This window comes from Notolepis coatsorum, assembly GCF_963971535.1.
Source record: "Notolepis coatsorum genome assembly, chromosome: 1".
Taxonomy (NCBI): Eukaryota; Metazoa; Chordata; class Actinopteri; order Aulopiformes; family Paralepididae; genus Notolepis; species Notolepis coatsorum.
The window spans coordinates 134,966,034-134,985,885 of NC_140165.1; the positions used below are offsets into that span (position 1 = coordinate 134,966,034).

At 46.0% G+C, this 19,852-nt stretch overlaps 1 protein-coding gene across 1 annotated transcript; it reads left to right on the forward strand.

Annotated features, from left to right (window-relative positions):
* Positions 1-574: 574 nt before the first annotated feature.
* Positions 575-16,347, forward strand: kiaa0825 (KIAA0825 ortholog; the record flags this gene model as incomplete). The annotated part of the gene is made up of 6 exons (XM_084307464.1): positions 575-709; positions 866-1,072; positions 2,573-2,758; positions 2,879-3,142; positions 3,193-3,397; positions 16,328-16,347. The coding sequence occupies 6 exons, from the start codon at positions 575-577 to the stop codon at positions 16,345-16,347; spliced, it is 1,017 nt and encodes a 338-aa protein (XP_084163590.1).
* Between the last annotated feature and the right edge of the window lie 3,505 nt (positions 16,348-19,852).

A 19,852-nucleotide genomic window follows, 5' to 3' on the forward strand; every position in this document is an offset into this window, starting at 1 on the left:
TGTATGGTGGTATATATTATCTAGTTTGTATGGTAGTATATATTATCTAGTTTGTATGGTAGTATATATTATGTAGTTTGTATGGTGGTATGTATTATGTAGTTTGTATGGTAGTATATATTATCTAGTTTGTATGGTAGTATATATTATCTAGTTTGTATGGTAGTATATATTATGTAGTTTGTATGGTGGTATGTATTATGCATTATGTATTATGTAGTATGTATGGTGGTATGTATTATGTAGTTTGTATGGTAGTATATATTATCTAGTTTGTATGGTTGTATATATTATCTAGTTTGTATGGTAGTATATATTATGTAGTTTGTATGGTGGTATGTATTATGCATTATGTATTATGTAGTATGTATGGTGGTATGTATTATCTAGTTTGTATGGTAGTATATATTATCTAGTTTGTATGGTAGTATATATTATGTAGTTTGTATGGTGGTATGTATTATGTATTATCTAGTTTGTATGATAGTATTATATTATGTTATACAGTATATCTAAGCTAGTCGTATCTGTTTCCTGCAGTATTGAACAGAGCCTGAAAGACCTCCAGGCCAAAATGGGAGATTCCTGGACAGGGGAGCGGCCGCCCAGCCCCACGGAATGTCTGCAGTGGTTCGGCCCACGGAACCCTAACACTGTCAGACCTGTCATCACGGGACACCCAGAGATCATGGACTTCCTCCGAACATTGGTAATACAGGATGATGATGATGATGATGGTGGTGGTGGTGATGATGATGATGATGATGATGATCATTATGACGATGATATAACATTTCCATCATCATTGCATGTATTGTGCATTACTCTTCTCTGTCTGTGCTAATATCTCCACTCAATTGTTCAGCAACAGTACCTGAGGTCAGAAGAGGAGGACAGAGAAGACGTGACCCTCCAGCTGCTGTTGAACCTGTCCTCCCAATGTGGGGTCTCCTTCCCCTGCACCCTCTCAGCCTCCTCCTCCTCCTCCTCCTGCACCTCCTTTCTCACCCCTCAGCTGACTACCTCCTCCATCCTAGCAGTCCATACCGTTAGAGACGACTCTCTTCTGGAGGTAAACACACAGTTTAACACACAGTTTACCTACAACAGCGGCACAGTGGTGTAGTGGTCAAACACTGTCGCCTCACAGCAAGAAGGTCCAGGGTTCGATTCCCGCTTGGGGACCAGGTTTCCATGATGCCAGTTACCCAGGTGGGGTATCTCCCAGGCCTTTCTGTGTGGAGTTTGCATGTTCTCCCCGTGCTCGCAAGGGTTTCCCCCCGATAAGATAAACCCAATGGAAAAACATGCACAACAACAAGATCGCTAACGCTGTGGCGTCCTTGACGAAGACGGACAGGAGCACTTGGATTGGTCCCCTGGCGCGGCTCACGTTGACGCCTGTCTGCTCCCGGCTGCCCTTGGGGGGGGAAGGACGATGGGATGGGTTAATCGCACAGACGAATCGCATGCATGCATCGCATGCGTGCCGATTGATGACCTCTGAGCAGGTCCTAAATTATTTATTACCGGTATTATATGTTTTTGTTTAGGCTTGACTTTTTTTATTTATTTTTAAATTTTTTAAAATCTTTTCCCCCCCTCCTTTTTCCAATTTTTCTCCCATCCCACTGTTAGTCGTTATGCCAATTCCCAACCCCCTTCCTGGTTGTTGCGCACCCCCCCCCCCCCCCTACTGTTGGTCCGGGAGGCCGGAGACTATCACATGCTTTCCTCCGACAGCCGGCAGCCAGCCTGGCAGCGCAGACTCTCACTGGGAGAGTGTAACGTGTGGAAGGTCACACTACCTCCCTCCAGATCCTTCCCTTGCTGTGCAGGCGCCCCGACCGAACTGTAGGAGTCGCTGTTTACAACTACCAGGACCCACCCACCAGCTTTCCCACCCCTAACACTGCCAATTGGTAGCAACGCCGAGAGCTGGGCTCGAAACCCAGCGTCTCCTGCGTTGGTGGCGAGTGCCTTGCCCACTACACCACCTAGCCGCCCTAGGCTTGACTTGTTAAGCGGATGTGGCATATGCTCATTCTGAACGCAGCTATTTATTTATAATTTGGTTTGTGGCTTGGGAGAGGGTGGCTACCTCCTTGCTAATGCTAACCCAGATGATATGTACCCCTAGCTATTAGGCTTTAGGTAAAATATGAGCGAAAACAACTATTTTACTTCCCTACAAGGCAGAAATGTAACCCCTCAAGTAATTACTAATTTTACAATTAATTAACCAATTCTAGGGAACATTATTCAGCATTCCTAGGGCAATTTCATTGTTTCATGTGAATTCCATGTGCATTTCATGTTGTTTCATGTCAATTTCATTATTATTATTATACATATTTTTTTATAATTTGATAATTATGTTAATATGTTTGTGTCTAATTATTCTATTTTTAAATGTATTCTTCGTTATGATTATTTATTTTTGTTAATTATAATCTTCATGGTAAATAATGAATGTAAGTTTAGAGACCTCATCACACTGTGATTCCCCCTAATTGAGATCATAGTTTTGGGGGAGGTTGTAGGAAATCGTTTACATTATCACTATCTTCAGGTCCAGGAAGTTTGGGATGATGTGCGTCGTCTGCTGCGCCGCCACCTGCTGGACCGGCTGTCCTCTTACAGCTCTGAGTCTCAGGGTACTAGACGAGCGTATTCTCTGTCCATCCCTGAACGAGTCCACTGTCTTCAGCAGCTTTTCTTCCTCTACCCTGAGTCTGAGGTGCTCACGCTCTACCAGGTACACTTAAACCTGACAATCACATTTGTGAGATTTGATAGGCAGGAGTCATATCAATATGACGGAAGAACAACGATGATATTTTTATAACAACATGACTTTTTTGATATCGTCTAACAGGGTCTGAGGAGCCAGTCGGTTCTGTCTCTCCTCCATTCTGCCCAGAGTTCCAGCCCAGGGGGTGAGACGGGCTTTGACAGGCTGGCTGTGGGCTTTCGTATCACAGCCCCAGCCCTGACCCAGGCCCTTAGAGAGGAGCTCCATGTCCTCTCAGGTCTGGTGGAGCTACACACCATCCTGGGTTTCCTCAACTCGGCTTACCTCAGCATTGTGGCCCGGGAACTGGCATCCATGATGGAGAAGGAGAGTGAGACGGCTCTGAAGGTCAACACCAAATTCTGTGGCAACATCAGAAAGTGTTCCGGCCGGTCCAGGGCGACTGTAGGTCAGTGTTCCGGCAGGTCCAGGGCGACTGTAGGTCAGTGTTCCGGCAGGTCCAGGGCGACTGTAGGTCAGTGTTCCGGCAGGTCCAGGGCGACTGTAGGTCAGTGTTCCGGCAGGTCCAGGGCGACTGTAGGTCAGTGTTCCGGCAGGTCCAGGGCGACTGTAGGTCAGTGTTCCGGCAGGTCCAGGGCGACTGTAGGTCAGTGGGTCTTTTTAATATATATATTTTTTTTATCTCTATATTTATATCTGTATGTCTGTGAACAATATATCTCCAATAGACCAGTGGTTCCCAAAGTCGGGGTCACGACCCAAAGGTGGGCCGCGAGCAGCAACGGGAGGGCCGCGAGATGATAAAAAAAAAAAAAAAAGAAAAAAAAAATTGTCAGGTCACTGAACTTAGAAGCAGGCCAGGACAGTGTTTCTAGTTGTATTGTAAAATTCTATTCTATTGTATTCTAAAATGTGACTATATGGTTTTATATTAACTTAATAAATAAACAAAAACGAAAAATCTACTTATTTCAACGAACATTTCAAACTAAATAACAGATTATGCACATAAAACAACCGGAGCAACAATAGTATTTTAATGAGGCTATTATTATTATCATTATTATTTTGCAACAAGTTAGCCCTCTCATAAATAGCACATATAAATGAATAACTAACTTGAACTAACTTAATAGGATTGAAGTGATATTTGGCTTAAAAAATCGGTCGCCTGCAAAAAAAAAAAAAAAAAAAGCCTGACGATGTGCATTGGGCCGCGGCTCTCTGACGCCTTATTTTCTGGGTCCCGGCCTTAAAAGTTTGGGAACCCCTGGAATAGACCACAACGCAACACTTCCGGTATTCTGAAATCATGGCAGTGAGAGCGGGGGGAGAAAATGAATGAATGTGGATGAGAGCCTTGACATTAAGTGGTTGTAGCTACGGCTGTGGGGGCGCTGGAGACATGAGCTAATAGACTTTTATACGCCTTTTATTCCGGAGTAGGTGCGGGAAAGCGACTATAGCTCGGCCGAGAAAGTGCCGATCAACTTGGGATTTGTCTCTCCGTGTTCAGGAGACTCGGACGTATATATAAGTCTATTGGATCATGTCTCCAGCACCGTATTGAGCCGTACTGTATTGTATTGTACCCGTTCTGCAATCTGTTAATAAAGTTTTCAATCAATCAATCAAACCTCCACAGCCATATCTGCAACCACTTAATGTCAAGGCTCTCATCCACATTCATTTTCTCCCCCGCTCTCTCCTCCATGAGCTCAATGTAACGCGGAAGTGCAGTGGTCTATAGTTACAGTCAGATTGCCATAAAATGTGCTGTGAACATTCATGACCACTAAAGGAAGACGTCCCTCTAGTGGCACCATCGGGTGCCACATGAACGTGTCTCCTAACCCGATAGTCATACAGTCACAAATATACCCAGAGATGCGGCTCTTCAAGGACTACACATTTGACATTGATTGATTTTATTTGATGATTACCAAAACATCTGACGCAAGCTTCTCATACACATTATCAAATAAAACATATATCAAGGATAGACGCAAAAGTTAAAAGCTCAACAGTTTGTCCGATCATGATGACATTAATGTGTTGTCCCTGTGTGTTATCCTATTGATGGTATCAATATGTATTATTTAGATAGTTGATAAGCCAATCCAAATTCTGCAAAATGTATGGTAAACAACAGGTGATGTTGTTACTTGCAACACTTTGTCCAATTTGCACCAAACTTTACAAATTAGTTTCTTCATACAACTGTGTGCTGTGGGGTATTATCGCCATTGTAGATACATACAACATGGCTATATAGGCTACTTTCTTTTCTGTCATCTACCCAGCAAAATGTTTGGTGTGAAAGTAAAGTGGGGAGATTTTTAATCTTGATCTTGGATGTCTTCTTCTAGTTATGCTATGTTTATTCTTTTGTTTCTTTCTAATATTTTTCTCCCTCTATCTTCTCCCTCTCTTCTCTCTCTCTGGGCTGGGTATCATTTGAAAATCTTGTATACTGGTGCCAATACCGATATATGAAACTCTATACTAAAACGATACTTGTGCATTGTGTGTGCTGTGCGAGCCAATCGGAGGCTTTGCAGATTGTGGTCGAACAGAAGAAATGTAATATCTTGGAACAAACATGCTTATTAGCTCACTGACACTGATGAGATTAACTACTTAGGTATCAATATTTTGTGGTATTCGATTCCACAGCATTTGTCCATACTTGATAGTATTGAAGCCATTTCGATACCCAGCCCTCTGGCCATTGGTCAAATCTTCTCGGTGTCATGGTCACATGTTCGTCCACCTCTCCTTTCCAATCTGTTGCACATTGTCAGACAAGAACCCAGGGCCCTCATGTATCAACCTGACGTACGCACAGATATGTGCTTAAGCCGTGCGTACGACCATTCCTAAGCAAAGTGTGGGATTTATCTATTTGAACTTGTGCTTGACTTTGTGCGTATATTTAAGCACAGGTCGGACCATGCGTAGTTGGCGCCCGGTGGTAGAATATTTTTACAACGCGGAAATAAGCACTGACTGCGCTCCGCGTAACTCAACCCGTTATTATTTTGCGCATATATTGCAGAAATACGGGAACGTTTTGATTATATTTAAAAGGCTTTGCCATTGTTAAACGTAATAAGTGGAACCCCGAAGCTGTAAGCAGAATACAAGTCATATGAACACCCACGATATAAACACATTGCAACGAGAACAGACAGAGGTTATTTGTTGAGTGTATGTGTATACAAAACCCTTGCAATAAATGTGTCTTAAATGAATGAAAAGCATACATGCTCTGGACACAGAGCATATATCGTGTGGGTGATATCATGACTTGTATTCTGTGTCAAAGCCTAAATCAAAACGTCCCCGTATTTCTGCAATCTATGCGCAAAATAATAACGAGTTGAGTTCTAACAAAGAACGTATTACATGCTGGTAGGCTGATAGAGTAAACTATGATATGAATATGAATATGATATGATATAAAGGTATACTGGTCCGTCCGCGAGGATATCGAGGACTCGAGTTGGGGGACCCTGATGTAAACAAGACAAAAGTCTTTCTCTGGTCTGCATCCCCTTAACAATTGTGTGTATTGAGCCGTACTGTATTGTACCCATTCTGCAATCTGTTAAATAAAGTTTTCATTCATTCATATGTGGTGCCCACTAAACTATATATTTTAACAGCATAAGTAGTCACATCAAATTACAAACAAATAAGGCATACTCATCTGTTTGATGAAACGGCTCAAGCCCCCACGTTACACGATATGTAACGAACACCACCCAAACCATAGCACCATGACACCCCATGTAACACAAAAAAAACCACCAAACAAATTTCTAGGGGTAAATATCCCGGACGAGCCCCCAACTGTTACGACCCTGGCTCAAAGGCCCGCAACCTATATGTAAACCAACACCAAAACCCTGTGCTCAAACTCAAAAAGCTACTCTATCAAGGAATTACTGGTGTAAACTAAAGTACAAGAATAGAAGACCGTGATAGCTATCTGTTTAACCCACACTCCTCTAACCACAGACACTGCATGTGTGTTACCAGGGCTGGTTTTAAAGCTGCCAGCAGGTAACCAATCAGCAGCAATTAGCTAATTGGCAGCCCTCACCTGCATGCCCCGTGACACAGGAGTGATCAGGCCTGCATGCACAGTGACACAGGAGTGATCAGGCTCCTGGTACATAACAGTAAAGGATTTGCACTACAACTCGCACACCTTACTGTAAATTGTACCTAAATTGTACCTCATCCCATTTCTGCTCTGCACTATATAGTATTGTATATTAGTACATTGCATAGTATATTGTATATTGTATGGTAACTCAGTTACTTCTATTCTGCATCGAACATTGTACATATGTCTATACTGAACACTGTGACCTCTATTTTTACTTCTATTTTACATGCTATACTATTTTATTTCATACTATCTTGTCTAACACAGTCTCTGGAGCGAAACAGTAAGAAGCATTTTGTATAAAAGTATTCTGTACTTTTGTATGACAACTATTAAAGAAACTTTAAACTTGTTTTAATGGATTGGGTATCATAGTAGTAAGTCCTACTGTAGAACATGACATAATAGCATGACATATGATTTATTAATGCCAATACTGGACGACAACCGCAATTGGCACTTGAAAAGTGTAAATGATGGATTAGTCAGGAGCAGTTCATGACGGCCCGTTTAGCTCAACTGGTTAGTGCACTGCCTGCGGAGCATCGGTCCTCAGTTCAAATCTCTTGGTTACTTAACGTTAATTAATTTATCCACTCTGGTTGATAAGATAAGATATTCCTTTATTGATCCCCTTGGGGAAATTCAGGCATCATAGCAGCATGGGGGGGGGGGGGGGTACAGGTAGTAAAAACAACACAAGCAGTGTAAACAAAAAGATTTGAACTGGGGACCATATGCTCCACAGGCAGCGCACTAACCAGTTGAGCTAAACGGGCCATCATGAACTGCTCCTGACTAATCCATCATTTACACTTTTCAAGTGCCAATTGCGGTTGTCATCCAGTATTGGCATTAATAAATCAGATGTCATGCTATTATGTCATGTTCTACAGTAGGACCTACTACTATGATACCCATTAAAACAAGTAATTTGAATAATAGAAGCCTACTTTGCTGGAACGATTCATTTCAAATGTATACAGTGCGTGTGTGTGCGTGTGTGCTTTTGTGTGTGCGCTCATGCGTTGAGGCTCGCTAAGCCTTTCTCCACGCATTCTTTTTACCTCCACCTGAGTAACGCCCCCGTTGATGACGGAGACGGTGGAATGTTGGTTCTGCTTAAATGGGTGTAAACGCGGGCTGGTTCGCCAGAGAGCACCAAGGTTCAGAGGGTTCAGAACGGAGCTGGAGCTTGAACCAGAGCCCTGACTGTGTGAAAGGGCTATGAGTCACTATTAGAACCCAGGCCTCTCTAAGTCACCATTAGAACCCTGGGCCCTCATTTATCAACAATGCGTAGAAAGTGTTCTATTTCCGTTCCTACGCACGGAATTTAGAATGTGTGTACGCACAGAAAAATCGGGATTTATCAACCGTGCGTACACAGGTCCTACGCACACCTGCAAGTACTCCGTGTTGATAAATGCCACTTGTTCTACGCTCCACACTCGTGCACGATTTTAATTATTTGCATATAGAACCGCCCGTAATTAACCATATATGGTAATGAAACACCCCCATGAAATGTGGAAAAATTGACTAAACCGAGCGAACGCGTGTTATGGGAGAAATACGAGACAGGCTGACAGACGTGTACACGGTGATGTCGGATATGATATCTATTAACTTCCTAAAGACCATTGCTGCCTGGGCAGCGCAAACACTAATAAAGACCGTTAACCACTGTTTGCCGTTGGTGTCATTAATAACCATGCTGGGATATGACTGCCTTTTTTCGTTTCGTTCGATTAATACCCAGGGATTAAAGTTCTCCGTCAATTTAATTCCAAATCGCGAAGGATTTTCCGTAAATTTTCTACCTGCATATGATTTGTAGAGGCATACAATCTATTTTGATGTCGGTATTAGGTAGGCTATATAAATTATATATCCATCTCCAATATCACGATGGACCGTGCCGGTGGCCAAATACCCGAGGGTGGAGAGGACTTGAATGTGCATGGGGATGGCATTTGTTCCACGCTCCAATTTCGGTCTCAAATTGCGGTACAAATCAAGGAGAATGTGTCTCGGGTAGCGGACTCTAAGATAAGATAAGATAAGATATTCCTTTATTGATCCCCTTGGGGAAATTCAGGCATCATAGCAGCATGGGGGAAGGGGGGGGGGGGGGGGGGTACAGGTAGTTAATATTATGTTCTCTCTGCAATTAGACTGCCCCTCATTCATTCATTCATCCCTATCTGCTATCTCTGAAAACAGTTCCCCGCGGAGCGCAGTCAGTGCACCCCGTAGTATTCCGATAACGCTATATATAAACCAAGCTGCATTCATTCGGAAAGAAAGACCTATTCCATATGCTATTTATAGGGTTTGACAATAATTAACTATAATGAATTACGGATCATATTCATATGAACACGTCAGTGACAGTTGAAACTAATGCATGAAAGTCCGTCTCATGGTGCGTGCAGTTTTCTCATTCTACCGCTGGGCGCCATATACGCATGGTCTGAGCTGTGCGTAGATATACAAATTGATAAGTCCCACATTTTGCTTAGAAATGATCGTATGCACGGGGTTACGCACATATCTGTGCGTACGCACCATTGATAAATGAGGGCCCAGGCCTCTCTGAGTCACCATTAGTCACTGCCCTTCATAGCGTCACGGTACATTCTCTCTGTCCCTCCGTTCCTTCCATCACTTCTATGCCGACACAGAGGACTAGCCACAGCGCAAGTAGTATTTAATGCATGTGATACACGTTTATAATAGCTACTCGTAACTCTGAATCCCAGGGAGGAGTCAAGCTGTGTCTTTGTTCTATCAACGTCGTCCACCCACCTAGTCTGCAGAACGAGATAAACAAGAGATCTGTTGCAAACTCCGTCCTTCAACCAAGGTGCATGAACTGGACAAAACTAGCAAGGGAGAACAATTGTAAAAAAAAGAATGTTCCTTATTCACACAAATAAAACCAACGCGTTTCAGGCAACATGCCTTTATCAGGGTTGCATGACAAAAACAATGGAGCTTAAATACCCATATGATGCCTGATGCCTCGTGTATGTGGACCTTTCATTGGAGAGTCTAGGAATGTAACCTGTTTTCTGATTGGTCTGTTGGGGGGGACATTCTACTATGTACCGGAGACGGTGTGTAGCATTCTGGTCGTAAACACACAGCTCCTCCCGTCACACCCCATCTCTGTCCACATAAAACAACGGTCCAGGGAGGACAGGGTTTTCTTTTTTCAGGAGTCATTTAAAACAAAACAAGGGCAGTGGTAGAGGCCCCCCCCCCCCCCCCCCCTCCCCAGTGAGCTCAGACAAGACGCCTCGTGAGGAAGGGAGAGTGATCGGTCTTAACCTTCCCCTTACCTTTGTACAGAGAAACAGAGGTGCCGGGTAGAAAAAATGGAACGGAGGGGAGGGGGGGGACGATGCTTGAGCAGGAGAGAGAACGAGGTTCAACGCGTTCTCGACCTCGTTGCACAGAGAGGGAAAGGGGTTCTCAAAGCGTCGGGGAAATATCCATGACAATGAAAACAGTAGGGAGGATGTGTGCCACTTCCCCTGTGCCCACTGTGTCACCCCTGTGAGGTACTGTAGGCGGCAGCGGTGTGACGTACGGGGAGGAGAGACGAGAGCACAGAGCTACACACCCCCATGTCACTTCTGATGCTTAATTCCCTTCGTTCTCACTCCGTTTGTTTCATATTGGCCTATTTTACGGGCCGCCGAGGGTGGTAGAGATTCACTGTGAAAGAAGAAAAAAAGGGTGTAACATTTTTTTACTTTTTCAAAACGGTGCAGTCAGTGGCAATGTGGGTGCTATACCCCCGCTGGGCGTTGACGAACACCTGGAGACGGTATCGATGCCGAAAACGAAGAGCAGGTTTATTGTGACACACACTGAGCAAACACCTGTGTGACACAACTTAAACGTCTCTTTAACTACTTGCTCAGCTCTTAAAATCATAAATAGTATTTTCCCCCCGGAGACCTCTGCTTCCGAGCTTGATGCTCCAAACAAATCCTTCTCTCTCTGTGTGTGTGTGTGTGTGTGTGTGTGTGTGTGTGTGTGTGTGTGTGTGTGTGTGTGTGTGTGTGTGTGCGTGTGTGCGTGTGTGTGTGTGTGTGTGTGTGTGCGTCTGTGTGTGTGTGTGTGTGTGTGTGTGTGTGCGCGTCTGTGTCTCCAGCCCCAGTCTCACAGTGAAGATATAGATAGATAGATAGATAGAAACTTTATTGCCATTTCAACACTGTTGATTGGGATTTGTCTTGGTGCCACGTACAGTACAGACAATGTTAAAAACATACAATATAAAAACACAAGAATACAATATAAAAACACAAGAGTACAATATAAAAACACAAGAATACAATATAAAAACACAAGAGTACAATCCCCACAATAAAGAGTTTTACACAAACAATTAAAAAGAAAAAATGCTACAATACCTAAAATAAATTGCTCAGTGTACCAGTTTTAAAGTGCATATTGCCTTAAAGTGCATGTTGGCTGGTGCTAGCCCTTGTTGTGCAAAGTGCCTGTACATTTGTACTCGAGTTCAGGTGACGGACAGCCTCGGGATATGTACTGTTTTTAAAACGGGATGTCCTGCACCTGAGACGTTGGAGTCTTCTGCCAGAGGGAAGGGGGTTAAAGAGGTCGTAAGCAGGGTGAGAAGGGTCCCTGATCACCTTTTCCCCTTTCCGCCGGATTTGTGTGGCATAAATGGAGGCCACAGAGGGGAGCTCACAGCCGATGATTTTTGACGCTGTGCGTACAGTAACGTTCTAAATGTCCCCTATCATGGATATGTGTAAAGACAGGGTTAATTAGTCAGACAGCCTGCACCTGTGCCAATTAACCATACCCTACCGCTGCTTCAGTGAGTCACTTCCAAGTCTCTCCCTTCAGCCAACGCCTAAACCACACCCCTCCTACCACATAGGGGGGCTTAGTCCAAACAGAGGGTGAATGGGTGCCCCCAGGAGGTAGTAGCGGAGGGTCCCAACTGCCCACCTGATGGCCAGACAGTCTCTTCTCCACGGTGCTGTACCATGGCCTCCCACTGAGAGAGCTTGCGGCTGATGTACAGCACCGGGCGGTCAACACCCTCCACCTCCTGGGACAGAAACGGCCTCCAGCCCTCTGTTTGACGTGTCAGTCTGCAGAACAGAAGGGAGACCACTCGAGAATTGTTAACATGGTCAAAAGTCCCTCCACCAAATACCACATTAAGACACCAAGACCTTGAGGAACACCATAGAAAATACCACATTAAGACACCAAGACCTTGAGGAACACCATAGAAAATACCACATTAAGACACCAAGACCTTGAGGAACACCATAGAAAATACCACATTAAGACACCAAGACCTTGAGGAACACCATAGAAAATACCACATTAAGACACCAAGACCTTCAGGAACACCATAGAAAATACCACATTAAGACACCAAGACCTTCAGGAACACCATAGAAAATACCACATTAAGACACCAAGACCTTCAGGAACACCATAGAAAATACCACATTAGGACACCAAGACCTTCAGGAACACCATAGAAAATACCACATTAGGACACCAAGACCTTGAGGAACACCATAGAAAATACCACATTAAGACACCAAGACCTTGAGGAACACCATCGGAAATTCATGCTGTAATTTTGACATTTGGAGATTTCTGTAAGAATAAAATTTGTTGGCGATTGGATGGCATTCTGTTCTGGAAGTTGCTCAGAAACCCTGCCTTATGGCCAATAAAACAAGAAAAGCCATACATTTCCTGAATGTCCTCGGTCTCTATTTTGTGCTTGTAAAGTTTAATGAGGCTGTGATTATCCTAGAGGTAACAACAGGTCATCTTATACAGTGAGGTCAAGTACAAAACATTTAAATAATAATGGTCTCACTACAAGGACATTTATACTATGGGGACTAACACCATCACACATGAATACAATTGGGCAATTGGGAATCTCAGATTTCCAGACACTCAATATATGCAATTCCAAGACACCAATATGCAGAGATGGTCAAATACTAAATGTTTAGAATAGGTGAAAATAACACATTTGTACTGCATGCAAAGGACTCCATGGATCTTGCCCAAAACGGCATGGTATTGGTATACAATGGGCATGTCTATAAAGGGGAGACCTGTGGCACTGGCTGGCTACCCATAAAACCTATTTTCATTAACATGTCTTGTGGTGAAGGGGGACCCCTTTGAAAATGGCCATGGCAGTTTTTGGAGCATTATTCTGCCCCCTTCCTGACAGGCTAGCATGACATGGATACCTTAGGTTGTCTAGTTTCACATGATACCAGTATCTTCATCTAGCTTTAAAACTGAGCCTGCCACAGCCTCTGACAGACAGTCCCGCCAGCACGAGCGGGTCTCAGAGGGTTAACTACTTGCTCAGCTCTTAAATCATAAATAGTATTTACCCCCGGAGACCTCTGATTCCGAGCTTGACGCTCCAAACAAATCCTTCTCAGCTCATTCCTTCTGTGTGTGTGTGTGTGTGTGTGTGTGTGTGTGTGTGTGTGTGTGTGTGTGTGTGTGTGTGCGCGTGTGTGTGTGTGAGAGAGAGAGTCCCAGACTCACTGTGAAGATATGTGTAAAGACGGGGTTAATTAGCCAGACAGCCTGCACCTGTGACAATTAACTCTACCCTACCGCTGCTTCAGTGAGTCAGTCCCAACTCTCGCCTAAGACCACACCCCTCCTACCACTAAGACCACACCCCTCCTACCACTAAGACCACACCCCTCCTACCACTAAGACCACACCCCTCCTACCACTAAGACCACACCCCTCCTACCACTAAGACCACACCCCTCCTACCACTAAGACCACACCCCTCCTACCACTAAGACCACACCCCTCCTACCACTAAGACCACACCCCTCCTACCACTAAGACCACACCCCTCCTACCACTAAGACCACACCCCTCCTACCACTAAGACCACACCCCTCCTACCACTAAGACCACACCCCTCCTACCACTAAGACCACACCCCTCCTACCACTAAGACCACACCCCTCCTACCACTAAGACCACACCCCTCCTACCACTAAGACCACACCCCTCCTACCACTAAGACCACACCCCTCCTACCACTAAGACCACACCCCTCCTACCACTAAGACCACACCCCTCCTACCACTAAGACCACACCCCTCCTACCACTAAGACCACACCCCTCCTACCACAGGTGCATGTGTCAGCTTCCCTGCGGGGATGGAGAGACGAACTGCTTTTACATCTGCTATTCTTCTATAAACACACCGCTCGCCTCTCTTCTTGCCCTCCCTCTCTCTCTCTCTCTCTCTCTCTCTCTCTCTCTCTCTCTCTCTCTCTCTCTCTCTCTCTCTCTCTCTCTCTCTCTCTCTCTCTCTCTCTCTCTGGACATTGTAACACAAACTCCCCTTCTGATGTGAAAGATCTTAAACGCGAGATGAGAGGAGGCAGCCTGGATAATTGGCCATGCGTCAGTTGGGCTGTTTGATCACGTAACGTGGCGGAGGCTACACACCTACACGCCGCTCAACAAACCGTCAAATGTAACACCGGAGGCAGAACACGAGGGAGCAGGGCCCGTGCTGTAATGACAGTCAAATGGAGCAGTTTTGTGTGTGTGTGTGTGTGTGTGTGTGTGTGTGTGTGTGTGTGTGTGTGTGTGTGTGTGTGTCTGTGTGTGTGTATACGCATGTACGTGAGTGTGTACGTCTGTGTGTGTGTGTGTGTGTGACTAGACTACAAGCTGCAGCGCAATGTTTGAGGGCTACAACTGGGATTACAGTGTTGTGGTGTTCTTGTTTTAAGTCCAGCCAGAAAGCTCCAAGTAGCTTACAGAATGCATAAACACAGACCCTCCCCCGGCTCCAGAGCTGCGGCTCACACGCCGCGCACACAGTAGCACACCTACCTACCCCACTTACACTCATCACTACCTCCCTTCCCACTCGCCAAGCCGCGCACACAGTATCACACCTACCCCACTTACACTCATCACTACCTCCCTTCCCACTCGCCAAGCCGCGCACACAGTATCACACCTACCCCACTTACACTCATCACTACCTCCCTTCCCACTCGCCAAGCCGTGCACACAGTATCACACCTACCCCACTTACACTCATCACTACCTCCCTTCCCACTTGCCAAGCCGCGCACACAGTATCACACCTACCCCACTTACACTCATCACTACCTCCCTTCCCACTCGCCAAGCCGCGCACACAGTATCACACCTACCCCACTTACACTCATCACTACCTCCCTTCCCACTTGCCAAGCCGCGCACACAGTATCACACCTACCCCACTTACACTCATCACTACCTCCCTTCCCACTCGCCAAGCCGCGCACACACAGTATCACACCTACCCCACTTACACTCATCACTACCTCCCTCCCCGGCAATTGACCTACTGTGTCTCAACCCCCCCCCCCCCCCCCCCTGCCACTCTTTTGTTGATCTCTAATCACATGTTGCTTTCCTCCTGACAAACTTGGGTTAAACTTAGGATCAAGATAAAAAAAAAGGCTGCATTTGATACAAGTCAATTATGACGACGGTGAAGATAGTGGTCGTATTTTCCATAAGCATCCCCTCCCCGCAATGTTATTGTTTATTTCTGTGGTAGAGGTATATTTTGATAGGAGCCATGCCTGCCTGGGAGGGCTGTGTTTGCTCCCCGGGGAGCCGTGTGCTGTCTGTCGAGCATCAGCTCCTGTCAGGCCACTGGAGCGGTTAACAGCGCTCACGCCGGGATCTGCCTCCTCTTGTAACCCCAGCGAATGAGAGGCAGACTCTGACACTGAGATGTGGAGGGTCTCTGCCCCTTTCTTCCTCCTCCTCCTCCTCCTACTCCTCCTTCCCCTTTACCTTTTCCTTTCTTCTCTTCTCTTCCCTTTCTCTCCCTCTCCTCTCTGGGGTTTCTGAGTGTAATGGGGTGAGCGGAGAGAGAGAGAGAGAGAGAGAGAGGCTGGGGAGTGTGTGAGACAGGCTGGCCGGTCAGGAACAATACAGGCTTTAAACCTCACTAACACACCTCACTGAGTCTGCAGGGGAACGGACGGGCCTGTGTGTGTGTGTGTGTGTGTGTGTGTGTGTGTGTGTGCGCGTGTGTGTGTGTGTGTGTGTGTGTGTGTGTGTGTGTGTGTGTGTGTGTGTGTGTGTGTGTGTGTGTGTGTGTGTGTGTGTGTGCGTGCGTGTGTATGTGTGTACAATCTCTGGTCATAATAAAGATGAAAACATGCTTAAGGCGGTGCCAGGGGCATCGTGATGTTGAAGTGGGATGAGCTTTCCTCTCATGCTCAACAGGACTAGATTAATGCTGTTCACTGCTAACGGCATGGTTTGGAGTGATCGTGTGACCTCTTCATCTTCCCCACAGCAGTGATGCTGTCTCAGTGAACCACAAAATGCACCTTTGGGATCACATGTGGTTATTGAGAAGGCCTTGGCGTATACAACAGGGGTGTAACCATTAACGGATTTGGATCGGTGCTTTGATTCAAAAGGCAACAATTGAACCAATACAATGGACTGTACATATTGATTCAGATTGTTAATATATTTATATACTTATATACTGTATGTTTATTTTTATTTCTTTTCTTTTCTTTGAATGGTGCTTCTGATTTCTTTGTGTCTGAACCTCATTTTGGTTCTGTGTTTGTGACTTGGCAGAAAAGTTACAAGATGGCTGTGTTGGGGGCGGCTGGGTGGCGCAGCGGACATTGCGCTCGTCACCAACGCAAGAGACACCGGGTTCGACTCCGGCTGTCGGCGTTGCCTCCGGCTTGGGCCGGCCGTCATACTGGCTCAATTGGCAGAGCCAGCGGGTGGAAGTCGATGGGTGGTAATCTGGACGTTGTGGACAGCGACTCCTACAGGTCGGTTGGGGACGCCTGCACAGCAGAGACAGGAAATAGCGGGGGTAGTGTGAGCCTCCCACACGTTACACCTCGCCAATGAGAGTCCGCGCTGGCAGGTGAAAAGATGTGACAGGCTGCCTCCTCGTGTACCGGAGGGGACACGTGATGCAAGGCTTCTATCCTCCCTACAACTGGCCAGTGGGGGGCATATGCAAGCAACGTTCAAGACAGGGGAGGGGAGAATTGGAACAGTGAAATTGGGATGGGAGAAAAATTTAAAAAGAGGAGAAAAAGACTTCCGGTTTCGCCCTACAGCGCATGGCTGGCTGATTTTCTCGTGCTCAGCAACCGGGCCACATTATACTAGAATACTTTTTATTTTTTACACCATTTATTTTTCCAGAAGTTGGAACGATGTCTACACATGTGCAGGACAAGTTGGGAATCCTGAGCCAGGTGGATAAAGACAACATTCTGGCTATATTCCGAGAGGAGTGCGATGCTATCCTGGCTAGGCTAACGGGCAGGGTGGATGTAGTACAGGAGGAGGTTGCGGTGATAGGCACCCGGTTAACCGTGGCGGAAGATGGGATATCCACGGTTGTACAGGCGACTGAGACCAACGTCGCGGTGATATCAAGCTTGGAGGAAAGGCTGTGTGCTTGTGAACTAAAAGCGGCAGACCTGGAGGACCGCAGAAGGAGGTGCAACATGAGGGTTTACGGTCTACCGGACGAGACGGAAGATGATGACCCGATTGGGTATTTGGAAAGAATGGTTCCAAAATGGTTCCCCAAGATAGCTCGTCCGGAGATCGAACGGGCACACAGAATCTTCAGGCCCGCTACCCAGATGAAGGGCGGACGGGCGTATCCCCGCACGTTCATTTTCTGCTGCCTGAGGTTCCAGACGAGGCAGCAAATACTGAGGGAGGCCAGGCTGAAACCCCCGGTGGTAAATGGATGCACGCTGAGATTCTCCGCTGACTTCAGCGACCACACGGCTAGGCGCGACGGAGGGCGTTCGCGGGGGCTATGGCCCTGGCACGGGAGCGAGCTGTGGAGGTGTTTTTGCTTTTCCCAGCAATACTAAAGGTGAAGACGGGTCGGGGGGCAGTATCATGCAACCGGCTGTTCAAATCTCCAACCGAGGCGGAGGAATACATCAGAAGTAGCAGCAAGATCGCTCCGACGGGAGGGAGCGAGCGGGCCGCTCATTTTATTCCAACCTATACGAGTCAGAAGTGGTCCTTGATCACGCCAAGCTGGAGGGCTATCTTAATCAAATTAATCTACCACAAGTCTCAGAGGAGGACGCAAAGCAGTTAGCTGAACCTATCACACTGGAGGAACTCAGGGAAGCAATTGCGGACATGCAGCGGGGCAAGGCTCCAGGTTGGGACGGCATCCCACCGGAGCTATACACTGCTTTTTGGGATATACTTGGTCCCTTATTGCTCTCAATGATTTTACACTCAGTCGAGGAGGGTAATGTTTCCAGGGATGTCAATATGGCGCTTATATCTGTTCTACTCAAGAAAGATAAGGACCCCACTGAATGTGGCAGCTATAGACCCTTAAGTCTCCTCGGAGCCGATCTCAAGCTATATGCTAAGGTTCTAGCCATCCGTCTCCAAAAGCATATGACATTTCTGGTGAACCCCGATCAGACCGGCTTTATACGAGGCCAACTGGTCACGGATAATATCAGACGTTTACTGCACGTGATTGATGCCAGTAAGGATGTCGCAACCCCTACGGCTGTCATGTCCTTAGACGCGATGAAGGCCTTTGACAGATTGGAGTGGTCACATTTATGGGCGGTACTTAGAAAGATGGGATTGGGTGAGGGTTTCATTCACATGATCAAGGTCCTCTACACAGATCCCTCTGCCATGATTTTGACAGGGAAGCTCTGCTCACCACTCTTCTCGGTCTCGCGCTCTTCTAGACAGGGTTGTCCTCTTAGCCCAGGACTCTTTGCTTTATCGCTCGAACCTTTAGCTCACTACATAAGACAATCCCGGGTTATATCCCCTGTGTCAATTAAGGGCACACACCACCATATCAGCTTATACGCGGATGATGTACTCCTATTTATGCAGAACCCAGCCGTCTCTCTGCCCTACCTCCTACAAGTAATAGATGACTTCGGCAGCCTATCTGGTTTTAAGATCAACTGGCCAAAACTCCACTCAACGAGGCTGCGAAGGCGACCCTCCTTCCAGCAAATATTCTCATGGTAGAGCACTTTAAATGCCTGGGAATTGAAATATTCCGAACTGTCAACCAGATAGTAAAGTATAACTACTCCAGCTTGGGTGACAGGCTTACGAAGGATTTTGACAGGTGGTCCAAATTAAAGAATTCTTTACAGGCCCGCGCCTCGATAATTAAGATGAATGTCTTACCTAGGATTAATTTTATCAGCTCCATGCTCCCGTTGTCCCCTCCTGTTGGTTACTGGCAAAAACTGCACTCCGCTGCATATAAATTCGTCTGGAATAACAAACGCCCACGCCTAAAGAGATCCACTGCACAGAGGAGTAAACTCGACGGGGGTTTAGCATTTCCAGACTTTAAGTATTATTTCCAAGCTTACTCACTAAGACCTCTTATCACTTGGTTTGACGCTAAGGCGGCTGTTTCCTGGCGCCCGTTGGAGGAGGAGATGGTACAGTATCCCCACACAGACTTCAAGATATCGTGTATAAAAATATCTCAATTAAGCAATGCAAATTACGATTTGGACCTCTGATCTCACATGTGATCCAGATTTGGCGTGACACCCAGAAAGCACGCACTAACCGCCATAAATGGCACACGCACTCCCCACTATTTAATAACAATTTGCTTCTCATTGGACAACGACCCATTAGATTCCCCAGATGGGAGGGGAAAGGTGTCTGTATTGAGGGATATGTTCAATGACTCTGGTATCCGGTCCTTTCAGGACCTATCCAACTAATTTGATCTCCCCGGTAACACTTTTTTTTTTTTTTTTTTTTTTTTTTTACAAATGAGGGCAGCACTAAAGGCTCA